The sequence below is a fragment of the Corvus kubaryi genome, unplaced genomic scaffold (assembly GCF_017639235.1).
Source record: "Corvus kubaryi isolate FWS band 111438036 unplaced genomic scaffold, C.kubaryi_AGA036_p1.0 133, whole genome shotgun sequence".
Lineage (NCBI taxonomy): Eukaryota > Metazoa > Chordata > Aves > Passeriformes > Corvidae > Corvus > Corvus kubaryi.
In genome coordinates, this window is record NW_024580667.1 from 11263640 (window position 1) to 11280837 (window position 17198).

Consider the following 17198-nt stretch of genomic DNA (forward strand, 5'->3'; position numbering starts at 1 on the left):
TGTAGATGGGTTTGCTCTTCTCTATTTAGAGGAAGAAGACAACCCTTTATTTACCTCCATGAAAAGGCAAGTAAGAGGAAAGGGGGCCTTAGAGACTGGAATGGTGGCAGTCAATAGGAGCTTATAGTTTATATTATGTAGGGAAAATCATGCCCAAGCATAAAATTATCTGGACTTAGAAGGGTTTGACGTGCCCCTGGTGGTCCTGACAAGCTGCTGGAGGGCTAGAGGACACAGGTAAAGAATTTCCCTTGTGTTACAGCCTAGAATACCTGGCTGCAACTATTTAAATTCTAATGATATTGCCCTAATTTTGGTATTACACACAGTCCTGACATACAAGTCAGTTTGTCCTCCAGGCAATTTGCTGGTTGATCCTGGAAATCAGTTTGGGTTTGTACATCTTTGACAAATGCATATTTCAGTTTATATTTCAGCACAGGAAGGTGGTTAAAACAGCGAGTGCAATAGGAAGAAATGGTTCAGTCTAACACAGAAAGCCACATGCTATCCAACTTACTGAAGGCAAGTGTTCCCCTGCCAGACACTTTCAGAGGTACAGTGTAACTGGGGACACCCTGAATGACTGTGGTACCCCACAGGACTGCAAAGCGCATTTACCTTCCCAGGGCACCTGGACCTCTCAGGGGCATAGAAATTGTAATACAATCCAATCCAAGTGGAGGTACAATCCTGTAGGATTGTCTCAAAACATACTAGGATGTCTCATATATCTTTCGTAGTTCTTTAGCATTGCCAAATTCAACTCTCTCCTTATTTCTCCAGAAACAGAAAAACTGTCTAACTAGGTAAAAAAGGGAAATCCAAACTTAAAAATAGGTCACCACCCCCTTTTTTTTTTAAAAAAAAGTATTTATCATGACTACACCAGTAAATCAGTAAGAATTTTTACATGGTAAAAACATTCAAATGGTCTTTCCTGACAGTGGCTCAATACACTGAGAGCACTGTTGTAGCTAACACTTTGTGCTGTGGAAGTTCAGCTTTCATTTCTATATACAGAATTAAAAATTCTTCAGACCCCTCTGGTTGAGAAGAAAGCCTTCAGAACATGGTCTAGAGGTATGGTACATCTACAAGGCATTTTGCATTGAAATTTAGAGACCTCAGCTGTTCACTTCAAGACAATCTGGTCGCCTGCAAGTAACCAGCGCATGTAGCTTTCAATTTCAATGGCAGCCACTCAGTGGGCCACACGCAGGCACATTGGACACAAAAACACATGCAACTCCAATCAAGTATTTCTCAATTGGATGCCTTGGAGATCAGTAATGTCACTGAGTTAATTCTCTTCCAAGGAGCAGAGATTCTCCTGCTGCAGTGCCTTTGGCCAGGGCAAGTGGGATTGCTGAAACAGCAATAAAACTAAAACATTAACAGGTCTCAAGAGTTGAATACCTGGCCCATGGGAAAAGCCTGACAGGAGAAAGTTCAGAAGTTACATTAAAGTTATATTAAAATTGGAACTACATAAAAAACGTCCCACAGATGACCCTGCATCAATCTTAATCCACAATGACAGACACAAAATCTGTAATTCAGTATATTTTGGAGTACTATTTCTCAAACATTTTGAATGCACCATCCTCCTTCAGGTCCATTAGTCTTCACAGAGCCTTCCCTAAACTGTCACTTGGCTGGAGAACAGGGGACTGTCTTTACTCACAGCAGCTCAGTTTCTCTAACATGGGGAAAAAGGAAATCCCTGTAAGTATTGACTGACAGCACGCAAGTCCCCTCTCCTTCAGAAGCTGTTCTGTCCCTGGTAGGCTCTACGCTGTGGTCCCCACTTCCCTTCTTGCTAACAGGATCTACTGCCACTTTTTGTACCCCTGGTCCTGAAGGAACTGAGAGGGTGTCCCAGTGAGTCAGCATATTATTTTTGATTTTTTCTATCTAAACAATGAATTTAATCAATATTTAATATATACTACCTAAAATTATTTTTAATGTTTTTTAAAACTCTTTGAACCTTTCATTAACTCACTTGGAAGCTGCAATATAAGTTTGAGAAACATTGCTCCAGAAAAAGACACACAATTTTTCAAAATACAAGCAAAACTAAAACAGAAATTTAAATTACATTATCTTTATACAGTATTTGCATCAGTAAGCAGATTATACTACCAATATATTTTTCATATTGGATCAAGGTTACAACAATACATTGAACAAAATGTTTCCCATAAAATAAACCTTTTAGAAGAACAACCATGACATGAAGTAATGAGATTCTGTAACTAATCCAGTCAGAGTTCATTTTAATAGTGCTACAAAGAATGCCCAGCTCCCATGCAGTTAAAAGACAACTAAGTAATTTAAAAGCAAACAAGTTGGTATTTTATTCAAGTTTAATAATTAAAAAGTGTAGGATCATTAGTTCTAGTCATGAATGATGAAAACAGTATATAGCATTGTGTCTAGATGAATGGAGGCAATATAATCAAGTAAGAAAATATATTGAATAAAAATAATAAAAGTAGGATTTTATTTCAAACAAAGGACTTGTTATTGTTGCTGCTGCTTCTTAGGAAAATGAAAAGCTGAATATTTAATAGTAGAAATACGATGCACATCTAACTAATCCAAAACAAACTGTTAAGAAAATTACAGATACTGAGCTGCTGGAGATTTTTAACAGAACATTTTAATCAAATACAAAACAGTACAGGAAACTATTAAGATATACAAAAGGTGACATATAAAAGGCTTGGTGAAGGAGGGGTCAGAAGGTTTTTTTCCAAGTCAACACATCAGATGTGGCTGGCAGCTGGACCTGCCCCCGCCTCACTGCCATGAGGAGGAGCCTTCTCACTGACACCGGCCGGTGCATCCCAAATTAACCATGTGAGGCATGGCACATGTTGCTCTGGCTCTCCTTTTCTGTATTAAAAAAAACTGGATGAAGAGTCTTTTTTCTTTTTGAGTAATGAACAAAACATTTTCCAGAAGGCAAAGGAGGACTTTGCAGCTAGGTTCTTGTTAGTGTGATGACAGTGACTTACACAAAATTTCATATGCTCTGAGAATCTTCTCTATTGAACCTTCCACCCTTATTCAAACAGCACTTCAAGGGGCTTTCCTTTGAAACCTCCCCAAAATAACACAAAGTGGAAAGGAGAAATAAAACAGACAATCTAGAGTAGAGGACATTTATTTAAGTTAGGTTTTGAACCAGACAAAAATTTGGAGAGTTCAAAGATAAAGTCACCTCTCTGTCAAGCAAGAAAAATTTTAAAAAATAAAGGTTAAAGTTAATTGGTTTGTTCACCATATCCAGTAGCAGTCAGAAATACAAATATTGCAAACTGCAATATCATTCTAGGTTCTCACACAATGGATCAGACTATCAAAAAAGTAACTGAAAGGCAAATTTAGTAAGGTTTGTCTTGCAGGCATAACATCTTAATATTTATGGTACAATACCATATTAATGAATACTTTCAATTGCAAAAGGCAACCACTAAATTCCCCAAGGCCACAGCTGCCTAATTCAACTGTTATAAAAGAAATAACAGAGGCTGAAAAATCCCTTGACTTCACAAATTTGGACATGATTCTAAAGTGCATCATGGGAGAACCTTGATTACCAGTAAGAGGTTGGATACTGATGGGTATTAAAACAGACAATCAACTGACTGGAAAAAAAACCAAACTCAAAACAACCATCCAAACTGCACTTTCTTTAATCAGGACACAAGGGGGAAAAAAAGGAGTTTTTTGTTTCTGTACTGATTGACCTTAGAGCTGGAATTAAAGTGCTTGTAAATACAAACTCATTATGTAATGGTGCATAGTATAGCCATAGGCTAATTGTATTATTTTACTGTACATCAAGCATTCAATTTCAGTTTCAGGACTGCTACACCAGACGCATAATTCTTCTTCTTTCTTTCTCTCCCCTAACCTTTCATATTTATTCTAAGGATAAAAATATTTATGAAAAGAATAAATATTCTGCTAAAAGAGAAAAAAACCCCAACTCACAAAGAATTAAAAATTATGTAGCCTGAATTTAACTGCTAATTCATGGCAAGACTGCAATGCAAAGGCAGAACTGTTCCAAATAAACAGATGAAAATTCTAAGAAGCATTTATGCCAATTATAAACCAGTTAATATCTGAATGATCTAAAAGCATTTTCCACACTCTGAGACCGTGAATGTTTGGCTGGCATATGGCTAATCTGGATACTAACAGTGGACAGAAAGCTCTTAAGCACTTCACTATCAGGGTATAATTTAACTCCTGGGATGCCCTGTCACTCACACACAAACTAGCTCGATACTGGTAGTACCTGCACACTGCCTGAGCTGGAAGACTCATCGAGCACTTTCCCAGCTCACAGGCATATTTAGTATCTCCCCATTAAGCCTAGTTTGTCATGCAGCTGCAAATGGCAAACCTCATGTTCCTATACACAGTTACTGACTGAACAAGCAGAATGTCATTTACCAATAATGCCCCACATTATTCACTTTAAAATTAAGTTTCAAAGGTTTTCAATTTAAACGTCACAATGTAAATTTTAATGTAAATGAGTCTCCTAATTTAATACACTGAAATATTTACCTTCTACACCTATGGCATCAGCTGTTAAACATATTGATTGGTGGGATGCATACAAAAAAACTGAAGTCTGATTTTGTGTCATCCTGCTTACATTAGGGCAGACCTTCACCTTCTTACCTCACTCATCACAGTATGATTAGGTTGTGACACCACACTTTTCCTGGGTTCACTTTATTTGCAGACACAAAAAGACCACAGCAGTCTTTTTGCTGATCCTGTTTTCTGTTTTATCAGAATTTCATCCCCGTATCTCACTCTATAATCTTTTGAATATTTTGCACTTTAACAGAATTATTACTGAATCATAATTTCCTTACAGCCTGTGTCTGCTGAATAATACATATAGTTCAATTAACTCAGCTCTGGGATGACAGCACAGTTGTAATGTTCTCAATTATTTAAAGACATCCTGATATGGGAAAACAAGTTACCATAACCTCCCCTGCTTGCAAAGGTGACGTTACCTTATGTTTTTTTGGTATTTGCAGTCACTTTCGTCCCTCTCCTCTCACATTACCTACCAAGATTTATTAAAGAATAAAAGCCGTAGCATCAAATTGCAACTGCTACGCTTACAGTGATTTTTTTTCCAGAAAAATATTTAAATAAACATAATTTCTTCCTATTTTTACAGCTACAAAATTAAACTGCACTCTGACTTCTTTTGATGCTTGTTACTGATAAAATATACAGTACTGATTTCACACTTAGGCTACATTTAAACTTTAACATCAGCTGACTGTAACATCTGTTCAACTCTGATCTGTATAAATCAACAACAGAAATTTCCACATTATGCATCTTCTGAAGTTTGTCTGCACTTCACCCTGGAGCTTTGTCCACACTCTGCCTACTTAAGAAAACTGTTGTTTCTCACACAAGAATTATAAATTACAACAGACACACATATGCCCACTGCACACATAAGCAATGAACGAGGTTCTGGCCTTTTCCCGGTGTCATGTTTGATACAATCAGAATAATATCATTGTGATACCAGAATTGTATCTGCAATGTTTAACAGTATCTCTATTTATGTTCATATTAGCCTTGAAAATATTCATATTTTTCATGCTAACAGCAAGAACCAACCCCCCCTACCCCCAATACTCCCATTGCCCCCCATTCCCCAAATCAGTAAGATTACAGAAAATCACTGTCTAGGGTCAATGTCACCCAGTGCAGATAATCTACATTCAAGCTAGCTGTCCAGATTCCCTTTATGATCAAATGCTGAGAAAGAGGCATGTGCAGGGGCAAATTCACCATATCCTAAGGTAGATCAGTCAGAACAGGCCAAGATGAATGAGCCAGTAACTGCTAATGCCATGTCTGCTGCCCAAAAGGAGCTTAAATGAGAAACCTGAATGACATGTAGATATTTACACAGCAGATCTAAAGTTAGATCAGTTGAGTAAGACCCAAGTACTTGTCAGAAACTTTTGATGTGGGGTCTGCAGTGCAATTATTCTGGTAATAAATGATAAAGTGAAGCAAAATGGAGTATTTAGGAGCATGGCCCAATTCACCCAAAGAAATACCAAACTCACCCGAATTCAGGATTTAGACTGAAAGCATTTGACCCCTTTTAAAGCAATGATGTGTATTTTACATTTGCATTTATATTCTCACTAAAGCTATGGAAAAAGTGCAGCCTTCAAGTATAGACATTCATACACTCATATCATGCATCCAGATTTGCAATTTTATCTTCAGACACTAATTTCTGGTTGGAAGTTTTGGTCACATGTGTAGTCAGTTCTTTATATCTGAAAGGCTAAAATATCTCCATCATTTAAAAACTTAGTTTCAAAGATATAATGCATTTCACTATTATAATATATATTTTTACACACACACACATATATACACACACACACACACACATATGAAAGAAGTTCTTCATGGCATTAGTTCTTTTTATGTATCTCTTAACATTTCAAATGGCATAGACCACAGATAAAGGCAGCGGCATTTCCATATCCCTTTTTCCTTTTGTCCAAACGTTGCAGACATCTTTTTTCTTTCAAATGTACTTAATTTCTAATTAGAATTTTTAGTGTGGTAATAAAAATGTCCCAAAGAATGCACTCTTTATGCAAACGAAATAAATTTCTAAACAATATTATGTCTGAACTGAATGGAAAAATGGATTATTTGTTGGTTCCATCAGCTGGTTACATACCTTCATCAGTCTGAACATAACTTTTATTTCCTACAGTAATCCATCACAGTGACATTTTATCCTAGAGTTAAACATGAAAGCTTTAATGAAACCATTCCACGGCTTTCAGCACGTTGCAGGCTTACTAAAATTAAGTGCCCAGCCAGACATCTTGTGCTATGGCTCCTTATGTGCAAGCCTTCAGTCTCAAGGACAACTGTGACACAAGTACAACTTTATTTACATGAGGAAATTTTGATGGTTAACTGGTTTATTGAATACAATCACCTTATAGATTTTCCAGTAACTCCACGAGTGATCAAACTGAGAACTCAAACATTTTTGCCCCCTCTTTTTTGAGGTTATACTGTACTGAGATCTTCACAAGAAATCAAACTAAAATTTATCAGTTTGTGAAGTATGTTTGTTTCTCCTTAGCTAGAACAAATTATCTGAGGTCACTTTTCTGCACTGTAGAACACTGGGATGATTACTTCTTAACTTTGAAAAGTTCTAACAGGTTTAATTTCAATTAAGCCTATGAGAACAAATCGCAGAGAAATAATTTCAGAAACAATTTTTCCAAGTATACAAGAGTAAATCTATATGCTGCTGAGGATGAAGCACAATAAAGCATCATTGAGATAATCTATAGTTAAAATGATGGTGTATGACTTATGATTAAGCTTCATTACCTGCAGAGCAAGGGGCTTCCATCTCATATTTTTCAGTAAAGCTGGTGCTGAGGTAAGCATGCTCTGAGGTCGCTTTTTCAAAGTTAAGATAACACCACTCGGATCCTCTCGTAGTGCATTCACCAAATTTTTCAACTGCCACCCCACCTGGTAACCAGTAAAATCATTACAATAAAATTGAGGTACAGTATTCAATATGTAATGTTCCCTTTTTAAATAAGATTAGTAAATAACATAAAGGAGTGTATATATATATCATAAAGGAGATTAACTCTAGAAATGTCAAAACTTAATTATTGCATAAAAATCACATAAACTAAAATAATTCTTGTAATGCATTAAGATGTATATGCATAATTTCAGGTTTTAGAATTAATAAACTACTGTTACTTCACTGCAAATGCACAATTAAATCTCAAAGGGTTTTCAAACTTATCTCTGGTACATAGACTTTAGAGACTAGAAAGTTAAAAAGCCCTGGCTTCTGCATTCACAGTTCATTTCAAAACTGAGCATTTTGTACTTTGTGGTTACTATTTAAAGTCCACTAACCACATGTAGTATTACACTACTACTCCTAGCAGCTTATGCAAGCATAAACCAGTTCAGGAAAATCTTCTACTCTTCACATTGCTATAAAAATGAAGTCAGAATCACAAGGCCTTTTTTAAAATAGTGCTTCTTTCATGATGATTTCAGAAACAAATACAGTAAATCAATGACAGAAATGTAGTCCAGTCACTACGTCTTAGCCCAAAATAAAATTTTTCTAATTTAATTACAGCATTTTCAACTATTCTAAAATTAAAACCTTGATTAAAATGGAAAGCAATTAAATAAATTAATTAAATTAATTAAATAAATACAAGATTAAACTTTCCGAGTAATTTATTTTGCATCTTTGGAAAAAGTACTTCAAATATGAAAACATTGTAAGTCATGACAATGGTTTTAAGGCCTGATTACTTATATATAATGCCTGATTACAAGGTACCTATTGTGAAAAGCTTCAGGATATTAAAAGTATGCTTTTTCAAATTTGGCACCTAGACTGGTAGTACACAGAATCATACATCCCTTCAAAATCTTGGCCTGTAGACTCAGAAAGTGATTATTTCTGTAAGTTTCACAGCTTTTCTACCTCTTTTTACTCTGTCTTCCACCTGCCCCCCACAAAACAAACAAGTAAATTTTTCCTGATGTACAAAGGATCACAGTTATGAATATTTTCCTTCTTCCACAACTTCTACAAAAACATTGTCAAGAAGAAAATTACCCAGCTGAGAAGTGGAAAAATAAAAATCTAGAACTCTGAAGTGATAAGGTTACTTTATGTCATATCAATACATTTGAAAAATCAAATTGGCAGTGTGAAAAAAGAGCACAGATGTTCCTTATCATTGGTACAGTGCAATACGACACAAACATATTTTTTACCTATGCTGAAGCAAGATAATCACATGTAAGTTGTTGCTACTTACTTTGTACCTTATTCCCTATTACACCAAACCTCACTTTGTTTAGTATCACTTATTTTAAGAACTGCTTCTCCTATACAAGCATGCCACTTCAGCCAACACTAATCTTACCAACAACCCTGAATCACAAACATGGCTCATATCTCATCACCCTTTCTTCAGCTCCAGTGAACCCACCCGTCCTGTTTCCACCACGGCAAAGCCCATTATATCCAGGATGCAATTCCACAGTAAGATTATTGTATGCAAAGAAAAAGGGTATTGATAACATGCATCTTTATAGAATATTTTTCAGCTTTCACAGAAGACTATCAAGCATGCTGAAATCCTTATTTTCAGTCCCAGGTACTAGGCATATGGCTACTATACTTCGAATAAAATGAAACATTAACTCAACCAACTCCAGCCCAATTCCCACATCCCACTGAAGTCTCCATTGCGTTTCAACAGCATTTAAACAAAAGATCTTCAAGTCCAAGCTTTGTGTGTAAGGACATTATGATTTTATAAAAAACTATCTTGCTATTTACAATACTGTTTTCTTACTTTTAGAGCCTTCCACCACTGCTTAGGAGCAGTAAGTTCCCCATGGTTACATAGTGTCACTGTGGGCATATGCGAGGTTTCATTTGCTGTCCAAAAGAAGGAATTAATGGCCTACAGTTCATGTAAGCTATCTCTGTACCTAAGCTACTGTACACTGTAATTCCCTAATGCAATGACTGAAGAGGGATTCCTGGAGCAGAATCCTTCTGCTGAATAAAGCAGCACAGGGAGCCTTGATGAGAATATGATTTGACCTCAGTTATGGAGTCAGGATGTGAAGTTCTTCCCATTTAAGTTGGTAGGACGCTGCATGCGAAAAATGTGCTTTAAAGCCATCTGTTTCTCACTGAAATAGCCAGAGGAATATAAATAAAACTGGGGCTTCTAGGTTATGCTAGCATTTAAAAAATTATTTTGAATGCACTTTCATACTTTGCAGAGATAAACTGTCTCATGTATTTGAAATATGCCTTACATTGCAATAAACGGGAGATTATCTAGTCTCTTTATGAGAGTTAGGGGGATTAAAGAAAAAAATCACTTCAAAGCACAAAATCTGATGTATTTAATTTAGAAGCTCATGAATAAAAACAGTTTAACTTAATTTTTCACAGTGAAATTCTGAGTTTACTATAAATTTCAAATGAGGTTCATCCTCTGCTTTTATCTAGTTCCCTAACAAAAGTTTTCTGGCTGTTGAGACGGGCCTTGATGGCTTCTCATAATATGAAAAATAAGTACTAAACTGGCCTAAGAGGAACAAGTCACATAAGAGGCAGTCAACAATCAATTGAAGGAAATCGATCTCCACGTAGGAGGCCTGTTTTTCAGTTCCAACATAGTTCGGATCCCCTCAAAATTCACTGTGGCACAGAAAAATTTATTTGAGGAGGTCAGGCTGGAAGGAGGAAAAAGCAGTGACCGTATCTGGAACTGAAAACTCTTTTTCAGAAATCCACTTCAGTGACATGTAACCTACCCTTTAAATATGATTTGATTTTATTCTCTCTAACATCTCCTTTTTCATTACCACAGTTAACAATTTGCAACTTCTAATCATCAAGTCTTTTGGGCAAAATTTTCAAAATTCCTATCATATCCTTAATCCTGCCCATGTACTGCAAAACAAGGACAATAATAAGAAAGTTTCGACACTGGTTTGAAAATTCAATATATTTGTAAGAGAACTGTATTAGCAGACAACTTTACTTACAGTAAAATAACCTGAGCAATTTATTTTGAAAACAGAGCACCATGCTGACCAGGTGCCCATTTTTAAGAGCCAAGGAAGTTACTGTTGCCTGCTTTAAAATAAATTTACATTGTTGAACTAGTGCCATCTAGAAACAGCAGTCAGGAGAAGAGTCTTTGATGGCAGCCTAAGCCCAGTGCTGGCTTTCATTGCCCATGCCTGAATCCCTGCTGGCTGCCTGTGCAGCTCGTGGCCACATGCAGGTAGGGACCAGGGCAGCCACTGGCGCCCTTAGGGGCTGTGATAAGCTGGTTTTGCCAAGATGACAGCACCTCTGCTGCAGGAGTTTACCAGGTAAAGGAGGTACAGTAGGGGTAACCCACATCTAAGGAGCGATGGCCCAAGGCCAGATCAACCGTGCTGCTGGGGTGGCATGGGCAGAGGCACCACGCTCCCAAAGGGGAGGGCAACAGTGTGCAGAGACACAGGCCTGCACACAGGTGCCTACAGCATCAGCATCAGGCCACCTCCACGTTTCTCATTCATTCCACCACTACATGCCCAGAGACTGTGGCCAGGCTGGGAAGCCTCACCAGAGTGCTCCAGAGTCACTCAGGGACACCCAGGTTGCTTCAGCAGGGTAAGACTGGCACACGGGAGCCCTGCACAGCCCTAACACATCCTCCTCCTCTCCTTGCCAAGCACCCACTAGCCCAAATTGCAGGAAGCTTTAGCAAAGGATGCTGTTAGAGGTCCCCATCTACCACCTGGAAAAAGAACATGCCTCTGACCAAGCTGAGATCTATTTTAAAAGATCTCTCTGTTTCCTTGGCTTTCAGCAAGCGCATCTGGATGACAATATTACAACAGCCTGAAATTAAACTTTTATTTTGAATTCCTATTCTAAATTGTCAAGAATTCAACTTTCATATATTTAAAAGTTGCTCTTATATAGTTACTTTTTTCCCCAGATGAATCTACTGCTGCCCTTATGACAAGGTTAGAAGATTATTGCCAATCTTCCTTTTTCCTTAAAGTAAGCATGACCATTCACTGACTCTTTTTTTACACAGCTGCACTCAAGACAGTATTCCCATGCTCCTGTGCTCATTCATGAGTACTGCTGTATGTTATGATCCAGAAAGGAGATCTGTAAAGTATTAACATGCAGGCAGCACAAATACAATTGGATGGACTTACGCCAATTATTTTTAGGATGCTATGAAATAACTTTCACTCTGAAAAATCTAGGACTTGTATCCCCAAAGAACAGCTACATCATTTAAAAGCAGCGTGCAAACCCAATAGACAGTGACACTACATCATCAAGAGGATGGAATAACAGTCAAATGGTAAACAGAACAGAGTACATATTTTTACAGGCCTAATTCTATTCAAAGGGTGACCAGAGCCCCCTGAAAGTTAATGAAAGCTTTCTGCATCCATGAAAAGAAAAACGTGGGGGTTTTTTGCATTACTTTAATTATTTCCTGACCCGCAGATTTGTAAAAGTAGTAATATTGTCATGGTTTAGCATAGTTAAAGAGGGCTCCAGCCACGGAAGTGATTTTTTGCAAGGAGGTGCTTACAGCTTCCTCTAGATGCAATAGAACCAATCAACTGGCTAGTTTGAATACTGGCAACTTTTTAAAGCCACTTAAAAAGCTTGACACGCCTCTGTGATCCACATTTAAGAATGGACAAACCCCAGGAAAGCTCTCTCTTGCTTCTGGCTTTTGGACAGGAATCTTGGGGGGGGGCTGTAGGTGGCCCAGCGGGACTGGGCCGGGCCCTGCTCGGCCCGAGCCGGCCGGGACACAGCCATCCTGGAGCCGTGCGGCCCTGTTCCACCCGCAGCCCTGCTCCATGCAGGCCGCCTGTGGCCAGGCCAGGCCTTCCCCTGCCCTCCAGTGCAGCCAAAATTCATCTGAGGCCACTGCCAGGCAAAGCTCATGTGCCAACAGTGAGAGGCGAATTCCAGCTGTGGGGCCCGGGTGAGATTAACCCTTTTAATGCTGTAAGATTCTCCAGAAGAGATGAAACCTGCAGACATCAATCCTCTCCCGAGTCAAAGGAAAGGGAAAGGTGAAGGCACGTGAAGAAAACACCATAAAGACACCAAAGTCAGTGATGAAGGAAGAGCTGAAACCCCGAGAGAGGAGAAAGAGGAGATGCTTCAAGCCTAGAAGCTGAAATTCTGTTGTAAAGCTATGGTGATGGACTGTGATACATCAGAGTACCTGTTGTAATTTCATGAAGCATGGGGGGTGGAGCATTCAAACTGCAATGGTGAGCAAAGGTACCTGTGCTGAAACAAGCAAATGACTGTAATTGTGAGCAAAAGTACCTGTGCTGAAATAAGCAACTGTTGAAGCAGCTGTGATTTGATGAGAAGCTTGAACAGAGAGAGATGAAAGTGATGAAGACCTTTGCTCCCAGGGGAGGAGGAGGGCCTCTATTCCTGGAGATGAAGATGCTCCCAGAGATAGGTGAAGAGAACCTTTGCTTCTGAACAGCTCAACCTTAAAATGGTACCCCATTAGCTCAAGATTGGACCCTCGAAAGCAGTTGTGGGGAAAGCTGTAAGTCGAGGGAAGGGACTTTCACATGTGAGCAGAGAACCAACCCGGCCGGCTGTCTCGCTGTGACACTGAAGCCATGAGAGAACTGTGTCTTGTGGAGATGTCTCCATAGCATGAGCAAGAGAGACTCCTCTCCCTAAGTGAACTGGAAAAGATTATTATAGAGGTGGTAAACTGACTGGAAAAAATCTCAAGGGTTGTCTTTTTACATGGTCAGTGGGAAAAGGGAGGAAGGTGGGGGGAGGAAAAGTGTTCTGCAGGTTTAGTCTGACTTTTTTTTCTTTCTTTTAGGTCTGTTAATAAACTTCTTTATATTCCTTTAAGTTTTGTGCCTGCTTTGTTTTCTAATTCTTATCACACAGAAGGAAAATAAGTAAATAATGGATATTTTGAACCAAACCACTACAAATATCTTTACACTTTTGAAGGAAAAATAACACCTCGCTGCTAAATATAACCTGCTAAGCCATTTCCTATTTTCTAACTAATCGAATTTGTAAAATCCACTCTAGTGTCTAATTTTAAAAAGTTAGTGGACTAGGAAGATAACCAAAATTCTTTTTCTTCCAATGTTGCCTGTAATTAGTTGCATGCACCCAGAGTGCTTTGACTTATCAACATTTCAGGCTTCAAGCTTTTACTCATTTTTCAGCTAAAAAAACCTGAACAATTTCTAGGAGGGAAAATGGGTTCACCTTAAGAAATGGGTGTTTTTATAAGAACTTCCATATTGAACACCATCTTCCATATCATGAAAAAAGAATAGTGCATAAGTGTGTAAGAAAAAAACACCAACGTTGCACTTCAAATAACTATCAAACATAGCATGCTGTTAAGCAACTCAGAATCTGACAAGAAAATCAACAGCATCATGCTGCTAAATTAACAGACTGATTTCCATGAACACTGGCCAGAAATGAGGATGGTCAGCTGGTAGCCCCATGAAACAAATGTTAGTAGCGAGTATCTTCTTCCCTTCCCCCAGCTGCAGATGCCTGAAAAGGCCAAAAATTAATGGAAATACATAGGTCTTCTGTCTCCAGAAAATATGCCTGGTGAGGAAACCACAAAAGGATGTTTACAGCATGGACTACCACAGAGATGAAAGCTGTATCTGTATGCGGTAGGTGAAGCAGTGTCAGGAGAACAGTAGACACCTCTTCAGGGATTTATCCAGGTTCTTAAGCTAGCATGGTAATAGCATCCACACTTGCATAATGGTTTTCTCCCAAGGAGGAGAGGTTAATAATATTGTGATTGCATAGGCTGCAATTCTAATTAAAGAGTATCTTGGCTATATTATTTAAATCAATGCAATTTTAATTCAATGTTAAAAGTCAGTTCTGTGCATACTTAGAATGTCACTGATCACACTGCACTGTACCATAGACCAAAGTCACAACAACACAGTTTGTATTTGAAGTACATTGAAGAAAATCACACCTTTTACTTGAATAATTCCTGGTACTTCACTAAAACCTTTGCTTACTACCAGAAAATCATGAAACAAGTGATTTTTACATTAATTTTTGGCTATGTACACTAAAGATCACAATTAAGAGACTCTCCCAAGAATAAACTAAGTTAGGATCCAAATTGAGAGTTGAGTGCAGAAATCACTGCCTCTCATTAAGCTGCCCTAAACATATTTCCTTGCCAGAAAATGTATCTGACCCAGAGCTTAACTTCTGACTGATTTTACTACCTTGCTCCTTTTAAGTATTTGCACAGCGAAGCACCACCATAATTCAACAAACTTGACAGTATTAGTAATATGACCACAGAGCACCTTGGTATAGGAGGCAACTATTTGTATTTTTCATGGGGGAACTAAAATTTGCTTTATCCAGGAACACAGAATCAGTTCTGTATTGAAGCTTGGATACTGTTTAATAGCAATGCTTACCTTTCATTTTGTACTGATACAATCAACCTTCACCTCAGAGCTACCCCATTGTTTTGCTTTTGAGTCACTGCTAGCACAACATCCTAGAACAAATAAATGAGCATATTTGTTGGAAGAGCAAAGACTCCAACATCATGCGTTTGATGATATATTTCACAGACATAAATGTCAGTTACTAGGTACAATTTTCTGAGGAAAATGGGTCTCATTTCCCCATTTCAGAGTATGGCGCTGAAAAAACAGGGCTGATTCCAGTTCACTCAGATTTGGTGTGCCTCTGAAATTCGAAGCATTTTCCTTCACTTGGGTACCTGCAGTGACTGGCTGTCTCCAGTGTGGTAATTATAATGTATCTGTCTCTTCAAGCAGGAGTACAGATAACCAGAAAAGACAGGTCATGGCAATTTGGAAGGTTTTCAGAAACATGGATCTCAGCGTTATTTATCCTCAGAGGGACTAAACTCAATCTTCCAAATGCTAGGAAGGTGCCTCAAGCACAAAGATGTGCATAATTTCAGGTCAAAGGCCTTCCATGGGGGCAAAGCACTGTGCTGATGGGACTATGCCAATACAAACCCCAAGCATACAACAGACAAGAAACCATTAGGTCCTTGCACCAGGATACAGGAACTGAGGGGTCTGGTCCCAATTCCCGGCGACCACTTTTCTTTTGTGTAATATAAATGCAATACAAACTAACACGTACTGCAGAGAATAGGGTCTGAGAGCCACATTGTGATGAGCAGGCCCTACCCCTTCTTCAGCAAGGGCACAGACATTAACCTCTTATGAACAAAGGTGCTGCCACCAGAGTCCTTGCTTGGCCTCATTTTCAAGACATTCCAGGGAATATAAGGAGAGCGCAGGTGTCTATCCATTTCAGCAGGGCTCCGGGTGAAGGACATTATCTCCCCCGCCTAAGAAGAGACATTTCAGCATCCTTGGGTGGCCTCAGGTGAGTGCTAAGAAAACTCAAGTGCTGATAAAAATCTAAGCAGGCACAGAGAGGTGGTGGCACGAGCTGGAGGCTCAGGCAGGATATAGGCAGACTGGGTCACACCCTGGTTTCTCACAGATTAAGCAGCAGTATGGACGTGGACGGCTTCCCCCTTCCTCAGGGGAGAGGAATAGCCAAATTCTCCACATTTCATACGGCATAAGGAATTTGCTCCTCAGGAGTGACCCTGCAGTATTAACCCCCAGCCACAACTGCCTTACAGGAACTCATTTTTGTGGCCCTATGCTTCATCTCACAATGGGAATTTGAGCTCTGTTTGTGTGCATTGCACAGTCTCGTATTTAAACTCCCCAAATGCTTGTCCTGGAATTAAAACAATAAATACATGTAAACATACATGCATACACATATATAATTTTTTTTCAGATTAGGTTTACATTCTCACAACTTAATATTTTAGAATGATTCCAGTGAGTCAGTAATTCCAACAGTCTTTGACCTCCCCCCAGCTTTTCAGCATATAAATAAACTTCTTGAGATCCCCAGATGTCCTGCAGCTAAACAGTGCTGCTACCCTTGAAACAGATGTTTCTTGAGACTGAATTCATATAGTGAAAATAAATTAGCATGTGTACAAAGAAATTGTAAAAAAAAGAAAATCCTTAAGGTTACTAATGACCAAGCAAACTGAAAAAAAAATCTAAATCCAAAATAAGCCTTTAAGTGAGCCACAAACTTATGCAGCATCACTTAGGGAAAGGAAGGACAGGGATATGGAATTAAAAGAAACTGTCATTAAAAAAGCAGTAATTATTTAGTCATGAGAGATGCTGGGGTTTTTTTTTTTTCATTTTACTGCTATTGAAATAATCAGCCATACACTATGTACTCTGTTCAGGCCATTGAGTTGTTTTAATCCAATATATTGAGTTGTTTTAAATAAAAATTTACACATTCAGAGTACATCTATTCAAACCATAGAATTTCCCTTGCTTTAATTTTTCCTCGCATGTGACACAGCATTAATTTGCTTTTCTTACTGTTTTGATCTATTTTTACAACAGCTATCACTGTTCCATACTTC

The 17198-nt window shown here is 38.5% G+C and overlaps 1 protein-coding gene across 10 annotated transcripts in view; it reads right to left on the bottom strand.

Moving 5' to 3' along the window:
* Positions 1–17198, bottom strand: part of CNKSR2 (connector enhancer of kinase suppressor of Ras 2) — a 208689-nt gene that overhangs the window by 88583 nt on the left and 102908 nt on the right. For 6 of the 10 annotated variants that reach the window (XM_042036425.1, XM_042036430.1, XM_042036419.1 and 3 more), the window contains one exon: positions 7453–7599. The exons of the other annotated variants lie outside the window; for them this stretch is intronic. In XM_042036425.1, coding sequence (XP_041892359.1) covers positions 7453–7599 — 147 coding nt within the window. The remainder of the gene's footprint in view (positions 1–7452; positions 7600–17198) is intronic. 10 annotated transcript variants of the gene reach the window in all.